Consider the following 13,488-nt stretch of genomic DNA (forward strand, 5'->3'; position numbering starts at 1 on the left):
TTCTCTGAACAAGACATTTTTAGTTATGATTTTATGATTAATTTTTGAACCATATGTACACTGTCCTATAGAAACAAGCACGCACAAATCATAAGAGAAAAATATGTGAGTAAAAGTTAATTGAATTATCAAAGTTAATATCCTTTGGTCTCGAATGTATGTTAACTAATTAATGTGTTTTTATAGGCTAGCTTAAACCCTCATCCAAATAATATAATCTATATGTAATAATCGTTTCCTACCACACAGAGATTTAATGCCAAGCGTTAGACACATTTTAGGTACTAATTAAGTAATTAAATGAACAATAGATAACAATAATTAATCATAAATGTGCAAAGATTTAAAAAAAAAAAGTATTTTTTCTTATTCGTTCATATTATATTCCGCTTCGGTTAGAGTTATCTTCAGATAGTTTCAGATATTAATTAATACATGGGTTTCAAAAGTCTAATTGTAAGTGTTCTCGTACACTTGTTTGCCTAATAAAGACAATCAAAAAGCTTTGGTAAAGCTATTTCTAATTTCTAAGTTCCCCTTTTTTATGAGACATAAATCAAGGACAAGAGGTGTATATCATTTCATTCTGACACATGAATTAAGTTTCCCGTCTTTAACCAAATTTTTTTTTATTTCTTAGTAAATTAATTTATTTGAATTCAAATAAATAAGAGCACCAAATATAATTAAATAATTCCACGGCGATCTATTTTCGTTTGTCACCAACTTGAATATGTATTTTAAATGTGTGTATTAAATGCTCCCTTGTTTTATAATTCACTGATCCGAATAGACAGTCACACCTGGCAAGGTGTGCCCTAGAGGCGTGGTTAAATACCGAAGTGCAAATAACAATTTACCTTTCAACAAGCCATCTACGAGTATTGCCACAGAACCGTGAATACACACATCGTATAAACCTAGTCATAGCAGAGACAGTAAAAGGTCAATAAGAGTACACCAACATATTGTCTATACAGATTATTGTACTTTAATTTGTTCACCTTATCAGTCCGAAAGTGCATTAATTAACAATAAATTTATAACTTTTTGTGTTATCTAAAAAAACAATTCGAATATATACGTTTAACATAGAAAATGTATCTCATGAATGTGTACAATTGCACGTCTGTGCGTTTTATCTTCTTATTATTGGCTGGTTATTAGATAAAGCATAAGTCATCGGCGCGCTTACGATTACGTTAAAATATGATTAAAAACCAAGACTTTTAATGATTGTATTTTAAATCCCGGCATGCAAAAACCAGGAGAAAACGTCACGACCTACAGGAAGTTGTTAATATTTTTTCATTAATTATTGAATTTCTCCTTTATTACTGCACATATAGTGATAAAACTTTGTGAATATATATATTATGTCATAATGAACATATTTAAACCATAAGTAAAAAATCGCGAATTTTCCCTTTAAGACATGAATAATTACATTTGTTTTGCAAGAAAGGATAGATTTATGGTGTTATATTTTTTTTTCCAAACATGTTAAACTTTTATGGTTAGAGTTGTTTAAAGCCCTCAGTGGTGGTTGCTTAAATGTTGCAAATCAATATTGGCAGTAAATAAAAATTTAGGACATTTTACAGTTTTATCCTTTTCAAATTTTTCCAATTTTTTTTTTTTTAATTTTATTTAAAACAACAGTATATATTGAAAAAAGATAAGTGTAATAATGTGATGGCATTTTTTTAATTAAAATTTCCAGGTTTATAACAGGTCCTCCAGATATAAAAGATGACCAAAATATTGGTAAAATACCTCGAGTATACTTAAATACCTCTGAGGAGAATGAAGAATGTTATTTACTGGTGTACAGAGCACACAATGCCAGTGTTTGTATGTTAATTAATGGTAAGTTTGCTGTTATTTATATTTTGAATCATTTGTTAATTGACAAATGTAAATTGTGAGCATTATGTTTAATATTTGAATAAAACATTCAAAAGATAACTGGAAATATCAAACTTATTGGACAGTACTATAGACAACACAAGCCATCATCGCCTGATTCCTTTTAAAAAAAAGTAGGTATCGAAACAACTACAAAACACTATCTAGATAATATGTTGTAAAAACACAATGACAAACCTGCAGTTCAGCTACCAATTAGATAACCTCATACTAAAAAAAGGAAACAAAAGTCAGTATTTAGAATTATCTCATGAACATGCATATTCAGAAAGAAGATATAAGCAGATGCCAATGAGACAACTCTCCATCCAAGTCACAATATTTAAAAGAAAATCCATTATAGGTTAAAGTACGGTCTTCAGCACAGAGCCTTGGCTCACACTGAACAGTAAGCTATAAAGGGCCCCAAAAATAACCATTGAACAACCATTCAAACAGGAAAACAACAGAGTAACCTATATAAGAAACAAGAAACAAGAAACACTTATGAACCACACCAACAAAAAGCGATTACTGTCAACTGAACATCAGGTTCCTGACTAAGGACAGGTGCAAACAATTGCAGCTGGTTTACACATTTTGATAGGTACCAATCATCACCCTTACCCAAAGCATAAGGCTTGGTTTCTGGTTTTTTTTTTGTGGAATAGGATAAGCACAATGCTTGTCATATATTTTTTTACAATAATTTAATTTTGGATGTAACACGTCTTCTGATTGGCTGACGTTGTTATGTTTATCAGCCCATAGACATAATTTTATCATGCGACGGTGACGTCATCAACTTTTTTTATAGTTTACTCCGGTTTAAAATGGAATTTAGAATTAAATTATAAGAAATGACTGTAAAATAACCCGCTATGCAAGTTATTCAGTGTGCACCACATTTTTAGCTCACCTGGCCCGAAGGGCCAAGTGAGCTTTTCTCATCACTTGGCGTCCGTCGTCCGTCGTCGTCCTGCCTCGTCGTCCGTCGTCGTTAACTTTTACAAAAATCTTCTCCTCTGAAACTACTGGGCCAAATTTAACCAAACTTGGTCACAATCATCATTGGGGTATCTAGTTTAAAACATGTGTTCGGTGACCCAGCCAACCAACCAAGATGGCCGCCATGGCTAAAAATAGAACATAGGGGTAAAATGCAGTTTTTGGCTTATAACTCAAAAACCAAAGCATTTAGAGCAAATCTGACAGGGTTAAATTGTTAATTAATTCAAGATCTATCTGCCCTGAAATTTTCAGACGAATCGGACAACCGTTTGTTGGGTTGCTGCCCCTGAATTGGCAATTTTAAGGAAATTTTGCCGTTATATGGTTATTATCTTGAATATTATTATAGATAGAGATAAACTGTAAACAGCAATAATGGTCAGCAAAGTAAGATCTACAAATAAGTCAACATGACCAAAATGGTCAATTGACCCCTTGAGGAGTTATTACCCTTTCTAGTAATTTTTTACAAGTTTTTCGTAAAATTTTGTAATCTTTTACAAAAATCTTCTCCTCTGAAACTACTGGGCCAAATTTATCCAAACTTGGCCACAATCATCTTTGGGGTATCTAGTTTAAAAAATTTGTCCAGTGAAACCGCCATCCAACCAAGATGGCCGCCATGACTAAAAATAGAACATAGGAGTAAAATGCAGTTTTTGGCTTATAACTCAAAAACCAAAGCATTTAGAGCAAATCTGACATGGATAGAATTGTTTATCAGGTCAAAATCTATCTGCCCTGAAATTTTCAGATGAATTGGACAACCCGTTGTTGGGTTGCTGCCCCTAAATTGGTAATTTTAAGGAAATTTTACTGTTTTGGGTTATTATCTTGAATATTATTATAGATAGAGATAAACTTTAAACAGCAATAATGTACAGCAAAGTAAGATTTACAAATAAGTCAAAATGACTGAAATGGTCAATTGACCCCCTAAGGAGTTATTGTACTTTATAGTCAATTTTTAACAATTTTTATAAAATTTGTAAATTTTTACTAACATTTTCCACTGAAACTACTGGGCCAAGTTCATTATAGATAGAGATAACTGTAAGCAGCAAGAATGTTCAGTAAAGTAAGACGTACAAACACATCACCATCACCAAAACACAATTTTGTCATGAATCCATCTGCTTCCTTTGTTTAATATTCACATAGACCAAGGTGAGCGACACAGGCTCTTTAGAGCCTCTAGTTTATGTTATTTCTTCATAGACAGAAAAAATATTACAGTCATTCCTTATTTAAAAAAAAATATTCTGGATTATTTTACTTTATGTTTCATATCAATTCTAGTGGAACTAGACTGGTATACGGTAGATCATGTATTTGTAAACATATGAAATGTTATCAGTGTATAGAGTTTTAGTAACTTAGTCAACCAAATAACACAAACATGATGTAGTTAATTTCAGAAATACTGTGTCATTAACGTTTAACTTATATATTGTATATTTTCATTTTATCAGTTGCAACAGCATTGAATTTTGACCTCTGTCAGAAGTTAGATGTTTTCTTGGGACCACAGTTAACAAATTTAGCATCAGACATTGGTGAACAATACTCTAAGCGACTATCTGTCAGGTATAGTTTTCTTGTATATAAGTTACAGTTATACAACAGAAAATTAATGATTTTTAAATTTCAATGTTGGAAAAAGAGAGTGAGATATATATTTGGTATTTCCTTAATGATATGTGTATATACAACATTCTAAATTTGTCAAATGTCTGTAAATAAGAAAACATATTGGAATAAAAGTGGGTTATCATTTTTATTGGAGTTGTTTCCAAAATTCAATAGCTCAGAATTAGTATGGATACATAAAAAGAAAAGGTGTGTTTATAAAATTTGTCTTTTTTGGGGTGGAGGTGTTGGGTTCATGTTTTATTCATTGGTATTGGTAGTTTATTAAGTAGGACACTAATTTTATATTTATTGTTTTCACATTGGAACAAAGAGAAGGGGACAATGGAATATTGGTTGTCTGTCCATGTGTTCATCTGTTTTTTCAATTTGTCTTGTAAGTGCTTTCACTCCTACATTTAAAATTTTAATGAAATCTAATCATAGTTGAATTTTGGATCCTCAATGCTCTTCAACTTTGTACTTGTTTGGCTTTATAACTATTTTGAAATGAGCGTCACTAATGAGTCTTATGTAGACGAAACGTGCGTCTGGTGTACTAAATCATAATCCTGGTACTTTTGATAACTATTTTGTATCAGCCATGTCTTTGACAAGCATAAATGAGCTGCTTTCAATTTTTTATGGGATTCATGACCTTGGGAATGTAAATTGTATGTAAATCTGTACTTTTGGCACTTTCAACCTTCATTTCTTGTCAAGATTGTTATGATATTTATATCATAAGTTTACATCAGCTTAGTGTAAGCTTTGACATTCTAAAAAGAATAACCATTTCAATTATTTTAATTGAGTTACGTCCTTTAGAAATGTGAATTACATGGAAATTTCAATGGTAGTGATCTCATGACTATATTTCATGTAACAATATTTTTTTTTTTTTTTTTTATAAATAAGGTTTATATTAGAAATGTTGAGGAAAAATTTCTAAAAATTTAGATCAAGTGCTGATCAAGTATTTTAAAGTGAGTTATGTCCCTTGGAAATGAAAATCATATGGAAAATGCATTGTAAGCACTTTTATGTTTACATTACTTGACTGTTTTGCATTAAACTAACTTTATTGTCAGATGAATTGTTTGCAGTGCTAGACAACTTGGAATGCTAATCTTTTAATGTTTTTATTGCTATCTTTGAAACATATTTTCTATAATGATATACAAGTGTCCACATTTCAGCTTTTTTTTTATCAAATGGTATGTAAGTGTCCAAAATATTCAGCTTAATACTAAGCTTGAAATTGGGGCTCACCTTATCTTTACCCCTGATATTGATAACTTCCATGAACAAACTGTCAAGTTCATTCATATTTTTATTTTGACTGAAGAAAAATTCCCATATGCATAAAACTTACATTTAAATTTTTAAATATTTTGAAGACCTTTAATAAACCAAATAGATTTCCAAAATTAACAATAGTCTTTTCTAGTGGGTTAAGTGGGTTACCTTAAGTGTTAGTTTTAAAAATAAGATTAGGATTAATGAGACATTAATGTGTTTTAAAATGGAACGACCTCTAAGTGAATAAGTTGTCTATTATCTAATATCATTGTACACTTCTTTGATCTGTTTGTTTTGTGTATTCAAGATATTAATATTAAAAGAAACAAAATGATTTTTAAAGGTAGTTGCTTCCATGATTGCTGTGAAGTATATGTCCTATTTGTCACTTACTGGGGTCAAATGGTCATTCTACCAAACTGGTCAAACTAGATTATACTAATGAATAACACTGCTGCTATGATTAATATCTTTGTGTTTTCTAGTTGGAAAATAACGGACTTAATGGCACCCATGTTTTCTGTTTGTACCAAAGCACTGATTGTTATGCCAACTTTTATGAAACATTTTGCTCACATATTCCCTAAAACTGCCCTTTGAGATAATGTCATGAAAGAAAGTTGTTGATTTACTCATCTTAGCATTTGGCAAAGCCATGCAAACACAGGTTCAAAAAGAGTGACAATGTTGTATAAATTCATATGCTACATGAATTTGTCAATAGTTTCATAGAAATACAATACAATCATCGTCAAATCTTTGTTGAACTAGTAACAAAATGTATTTACAACTGCTCATTACATTTTTCTTAAAAACTTCATTAAAAAAAAAAAACATTGTATATATTTGTTTTTCATTTATTGGTTTGTACACAAACCAGTACATTAGTTTTCTTGTTTTTCTTGTTTTTCTTGTTTTACATTTTACCATGTTTTGGTCTTTTTAAGCCTACTTCTGTATTGGGTGTTATTTTCACAGATTTAATATTTAATCAATACCTCTGCGTGTGCACTTTTAAATTGATGGAATTTATTTTGGCGCTTTTTTTCTATCTTCGAAAATTTACACCCTGTGAAAATAACCCGCTATACGGTATAAGGTACATGTTTTACTCAGTATTGCAGTCTGTTCTGACCTATAATTGCTTACATCTAGGAAATTTGGTCTCTGATTGATAGTTGTTTCATTGGCAACCATGTCAAATTTTCTTATTTTTTAAAACATATAAATACATAATATTTTTAGCTCACCTGGCCAAAAAGGCCAAGTGAGCTTTTCTCATCACTTGGCGTCCGTCGGCTGCATCGTCCGTCGTCGTTAACTTTTACAAAAATCTTCTCCTCTACTAGGACCAAATTTAACAAAACTTGGCCACAATCATTATTGGGGTATCTAGTTTAAAAAATGTGTCCGGTGACCCGTCCAACAAGCCAAGATGACCACCAAATAGAACTTAGTGGGAAAATGTAGATTTTGGCTTATAACTCTGAAACCAAAGCATTTAGAGCAAATCTGTCATGGGTTAAATTGTCCATCAAGTCAAGATCTAACTGCCCATAAATTTTCAGATGAATTGGACAACTGGTTGTTGGGTTGCTGCCCCTGAATTGGTAATTTTAAGGAAATTTTGCCGTTTTTGTAAATTGTTTATCAAGTCAATATCTATCTGATGTGAAATTTTCAGATGAATTGGACAACTGGTTGTTGGATTGCTGCCCCCAATTGTTTTTTTTTTTTTAAATTGCCGTTTTTAGTTATTATCTTGAATACTATTATAGATAGGGATAAACTGAAAACAGCAATAATGTTCAGTATAGTAAAATCTACAAATAAGTCAACATGACCAAAACACAATTTTGTCATGAATCCATCTGTGTCCTTTTTCTAATATGCACATAGACCAAGGTGAACGACACAGGCTCTTAAGAGCCTCTAGTTTGTTTTTCAGTAGTGACCCACCTTACAGATATATATATTTCAACCATATGAACCTAGCTCAGAAAACAACAGTTCATACAGACAATAAAAAAGTTCCAGGTGTCAATATACCTCAAGATACATTACGTCTCATTAGTGACATCAGTTCTGATATGTCTAGGTAAGTTATTCATTTTATAGATTGTCCTGAACATTCATGAAATATTTGCCACTGGACATTAAGCAGTCAACAATCAATTATTTTATATAAACCAAATAACAAATGTAAAATCAGGATTGATCTATTAACATATAACTGTTTAAGGTTTTCCCTGGTTATTACCAAAATTATAATTGTTGAAACTTGTACATCAATTATTATGTTACATGGGTGAGAATAGGGAGATTATTTTCATGCATTCTATATGTTTCATAATAGTTATTCTACTTTTATCTTGAGGTTAATTGATAAGATATATCAGAAAATATTAAAAATTGAATACATATTGCTTTTAAAATTTATATCAAGTTCTTTTTGCTTTGAATTCATTCAGAATCTTACAAAAATCAATCAGATTACCCATATACATATATGATACCTTAAAACAAAAACCAAGTCTTTAATTTAGTATCCTTGTGAGCATTTTCATTTGGTTTACTCAGCCAACCTGTTAATAGAAAATAATGCAAAAGAAAAGCTAGTGATTTTACATGGAATGAAAAAATCAGACATAACTAAGACTAGTCAAATGTTTTTGTGTACAGAGGTAGGTTGAATTAACATTTTTTCAGATAAATTAGAAAATTTGAATTTGAAAATTACAGCAGATTTCTAAATTTAGTAACATTATGCTGTGTACTCATTGGACTCTGTATGTTATTATTTTAGTAACATTATGCTGTGTACTGATTGGACTCTGTATGTTATTATTTTAGTAACATTATGCTGTGTACTGATTGGACTCTGTATGTTATTATTTTTGTAACATTATGCTGTGTACTGATTGGACTCTGTATGTTATTATTTTAGTAACATTATGCTGTGTACTGATTGGACTCTGTATGTTATTATTTTAGTAACATTATGCTGTGTACTGATTGGACTCTGTATGTTATTATTTTAGTAACATTATGCTGTGTACTGATTGGACTCTGTATGTTATTATTTTAGTAACATTATGCTGTGTACTCATTGGACTCTGTATGTTATTATTTTTGCAATTATAAAAACTCAAGACTAGATGTATAATAATTTCACAGTGATGTGTTTTCTTTTTTTCAGAAACGGAGAGGATGGTGAGACTATTGTAAAGACTGCTTCAGATAACTGGGTTGTTGGTAAACGGTCAGACCAAAGAGAATTTTATGTTGTTATTAACCAGAAAAATGCAAACTTAATAGAAATTAATGGTAAGTTTAAACAGTTTTACAGCTATTTATTTTTAGGTTTAAACTTTAACAAAAAATTTTATATATTAAAGAAGGTTATAAAACATTACTTGATATTGATTAAAAAAAACTGTTTGTTACTGGTTGCATCACAATATTATTTTTTATTTTCAAAATACAACACAGAGCCTTGGCTCACACCTAACAACAAGCTCGATATATTGATATGCCAATATTAAATATTTCAGCATTTTTCCTGTGGCACCTCTAAATATATAGAAATATTTGATTCGTACACCTAGATAAAAACAGATATAAAGAAATAAATGTAATCTTTTTCAGAGGAGGTAAAGAGACTATGTGCGAGTCATTTTAACAGTATTTTCTTCCTGGACTAAATAATATGAGTGAATGGTAATGAATTATGACGATTAATTTATTCAAATTGTATGTGATGTGAGTTATGAATGTGCAATAAATAACAATACAATATTATTGTGTGATATTTGAAAGAACAACACAAGGCAGCAAATCATGTAAATGGTGTATTTATTGGTAAGATATGAGAAAATTAATTGATATAGAAGAATAAACTTCACAAGCAGGCATGAACTAATGTGTTTTTAAACCAATTCCAAGTGAATTTTTAGTTGTATTTTAGTCTTGCTGAATAGTAACTGTTGTTTATAAATACAAAACTAAACTGATTTAAGGGGGCTCACAGGTCTAAATCAACTTTTTTTTCTAATATAGGATTTTTTTATTTTTATCTATGATTAAACTTTATCTTATACCTAATAGAAATATAAAGTAAAAAAATATGGGGTCACCGTTCATTTAAGCTCACAATCTACCTCCGAAAGAAGCATTCTTTATTGTTGATTTCCCTTTTTTCTGTTGAACTAATAGGAGAAAAATTGGTAATATCGAAATAAAAAAAGAACTAAATTACAGAAATCGCTTAAATTTTACATTTATTTAGTTTATGTACAGCTTGTTTGAAAACAATAATAAAAAATATAGGTCACCGATGAGTAAAAAAAGATATTTCAATTGAAATGTCAAAAAATGACAGTTTTGCACCAAAGGGAGATAATTTGGAGCTTTTTCAATGATATAAACATTTTTAAAGTCATCTGTGGCCAACCCAAATCGATTTGTCTGTGTGATTTTTGTACCATATTATAAAGTAATAACTAATAGTGTAATAAATAAAATTTGTAATAAAAAACAAATTTTTAATTTTTTGCTGATTTTTTTGTACCCGCGAGCCTCCTTAAGTGCATACAGCACATGATCCCTGGAATAAATGTCATCAGTTACACTCCTCTCTATCACTTTCCATCAATCTTACGTTCTCTGCATAGCCTCTCTGCCCCTTGTGTATTCTTGCTGGTTGGCAAGTGCCAAGGAGAACACTACTGTATAAAAACAAAATAACAGCATATTCACAGTTGAAACTTTTTTGTACATTTATAAAAAAAAAAAAACCACCTTGACCTAATGTGCTGGATGGTGTTGCTATGTATGCTAAGGTGACTAGAATCTCAACATTTACAACCATGTCTGTAAGCGTGGTTCCACAGGCATATGAATGATAAGAAAAACTACCTCAAACTTCTGTTTTTAAATCATAAAAGTTGCACATGTTTTGAGTAGACTTTTAAGAAGTGAAATAGTAAATCTCTCCAAAGTTAGGTTAAAGATATGTTTATATAAAAAAATAATTTTTGATCCCATACAATATGGTCTATCTTTGTGCATGCTAGCCAACCTGTAGAAATACCACTGCCTGCATGAAATTGGCCTGGGTTATAGAAATATGTAAATGTGCAATAATATCCAAAAAGACCAAAGGACAAAAATTTAACATTTACACCTCATTTTACTACCTGGAACAATGTGTGAAACCCATATAAATAGTCAGCTATAAAGGGCCTTGAATAGTAAAATCTTAAATACTATATATGATATAGAAAACTAACAGCTATACTATAATTGTAAACTCTCTTCATTAAAATTAGGTCTGTGGGAAATAAGTTAGTGATTGACAATAATTTTTCATGTGGCTCTGCCAAAATGTTGCTTTGTTACTGAGGGGACTGAATGACACTTTAAAGTATGGGTTAACTCCAACTTTTTTGATCTGTATGAAACTTTATTCCTTGGATATATTTCTACAAAAGATGACATTATTTCCCATCTTATACTGTGGATTTATTTATTTTCGTGGGTATCAATTTTCATGGATTGCTGAAAACTTGCATATTTGTGGATATTTGATTTCGTGGTTTTGACAATCTCTGTATACAAAGCCTATTTTAAATATGCTTTTCGTTGAAAATTTAGTTTCGTGGTTCACCTGCACCCACAAAACCCACGAAAAATTGGTATCCAACGAAAAATAATGAATCCACAGTAAATGTGGAATTTAAAATGTTTCCTAGCTGATAGTTTGGTTTTTTTTAAATTATATAATCAAAATCACATTTGTTCCTCTTACACAACATCATTGCTTATTTTATTGTGCAGTTATTAGTTTTCTCATTTCCAACTTGGGATGTCAGGGGTGAATTTTATCTCTCTTGTGCAACAATGTTGCTCAAGGCAATGTGTGGTAATTGCTTTTGTTTGCCTATAATTCTGATTATTATTAGACAACCATATACAGCACAAGACAAGAATCTTTGGTATCGGTCAATATTTTGCTAACCTGCCCTGAAAGACATGAGGTATTGTCAAAACTTGGCATCCAGTGTTGTTATCTGCAAACTTTTCATGTTTTTATCTTCTTTTCTCTAACTATTTGATGAGGTCCTGTACAACTGTTTCTCATTTGGCAACATTTAACACTTATGGGTTGTCCATTAACAAAATCATGCATCATTGTTATGTTGTTCTTGTAGTGTTGATGTGTTATTTCTTTGTTTTGTTGCTGCTGTGTCTTTGTTTTGTTGATTTATTGTTTTCTGCTTTGTTACTATCTTGAATACAAAGAGAAGGAGATATGGTATGATTGTCAATGAGACAACTATCCACCAGAGTTGTTGTATCTTTGTTTTGTTTCCTTGTTGTATTTTTGTCTTGTTGCTTTGGTGTTTTGTTGTTTTGTTGTCCACGAATATTAAGGTTGTATGTTGTATCTTTGTTGTGTTGCTTTATTGTATTTTTATTCAGTTGCTGTGCTTTGTCTTTGTTTCGTTGTCGTGTTGTTATCTTTATTTAGTTGTTATGCTTTTCTTTGTGTTGTTGCTGTGCTGTATCTCTACTAAGTTAATGTGCTTTATCTTTGTTTTGTTGCTTTGTTGTTACTTTATTCAGTTACTGTGTTTTATATTGTTGCTGTGTTATTACTTTATTCAGTTACTGTGCTTTTTCTTTGTTTTGTTGCTTTGTTGTTACTTTATTCAGTTACTGTGTTTTATATTGTTGCTGTGTTATTGCTTTATTCAGTTGCTGTGTTATTACTTTATTCAGTTGCTGTGTTTTTTCTTTGTTTTGTTGCTGTGTTATTACTTTATTCAGTTGCTGTGTTTTATCTTGTTGCTGTGTTATTATTTTATTCAGTTGCTGTGCTTTTTCTTTGTTTGGTTGCTGTGTTATAACTTTATTCAGTTGCTGTGTTTTATCTTGTTGCTGTGCTTAATCTTATTTTCGTTAGTGTGTTTGTGTGTTTTGTTGCTGTTTCGTATCTTTATTTAGTCACTGTGTTTTATCTCTTTTTGTTGCTGTTTTGTATCTTTATTCAGTTACTGTGCTTTATCTCTGGGTTTTTTATTGTATGTTTTGTTGCTGTTTTCTATTTCATTCAATTACTGTATCTCTGGTTGTTTTTTTTTTTTTGCTATGTTGTATCTTTATTCGATTGCTGTGTTGTAAGTTTATTCAGTTGCTGTGCTGTATCTTTATTCGGTAGCTGTGTTGTAAGTTTATTCAGTTGCTGTGCTGTATCTTTATTCGGTAGCTGTGTTGTAAGTTTATTCAGTTGCTGTGCTGTATCTTTATTCGGTAGCTGTGTTGTAAGTTTATTCAGTTGCTGTGCTGTATCTTTATTCGATTGCTGTGTTGTAAGTTTATTCAGTTGCTGTGCTGTATCTTTATTCGGTAGCTGTGTTGTAAGATTATTCAGTTGCTTTGTTGCATCTTTATTTGGTAGCTGTGTTGTATCTTTATTCAATTGCTTTTTGTATCTTTCTCCGGTAGCTGTGTTGTATCTTTATTCAATTGATTTTTGTATCTTTTCCGGTAGCTGTGTTGTATCTTTATTCAGTTGCGTTGTTGTATCTTTGTTTTGTTGCTGTTTTGTATCGTTATTCGGTTTTTGTAATGTAT

General features: G+C 30.8%; 1 protein-coding gene across 2 annotated transcripts in view; it reads left to right on the forward strand.

Moving 5' to 3' along the window:
- The window catches only part of LOC143045447 (vacuolar fusion protein CCZ1 homolog), a 20,167-nt gene extending 10,519 nt beyond the window's left edge, over window positions 1-9,648 (forward strand). Inside the window, exons 8-12 of one of the 2 annotated variants that reach the window (XM_076217952.1) lie at window positions 1,724-1,869; window positions 4,392-4,506; window positions 7,799-7,948; window positions 9,050-9,177; window positions 9,499-9,648. In XM_076217952.1, the coding sequence (XP_076074067.1) occupies window positions 1,724-1,869; window positions 4,392-4,506; window positions 7,799-7,948; window positions 9,050-9,177; window positions 9,499-9,554 (595 nt within the window). In that variant the 3' untranslated portion in view covers window positions 9,555-9,648. The remainder of the gene's footprint in view (window positions 1-1,723; window positions 1,870-4,391; window positions 4,507-7,798; window positions 7,949-9,049; window positions 9,178-9,498) is intronic. The other variant, XM_076217953.1, reaches the window with a different exon arrangement.
- The last annotated feature ends 3,840 nt before the right edge of the window (window positions 9,649-13,488 follow it).

The sequence above is a fragment of the Mytilus galloprovincialis genome, chromosome 9 (genome assembly GCF_965363235.1).
Source record: "Mytilus galloprovincialis chromosome 9, xbMytGall1.hap1.1, whole genome shotgun sequence".
NCBI lineage: Eukaryota > Metazoa > Mollusca > Bivalvia > Mytilida > Mytilidae > Mytilus > Mytilus galloprovincialis.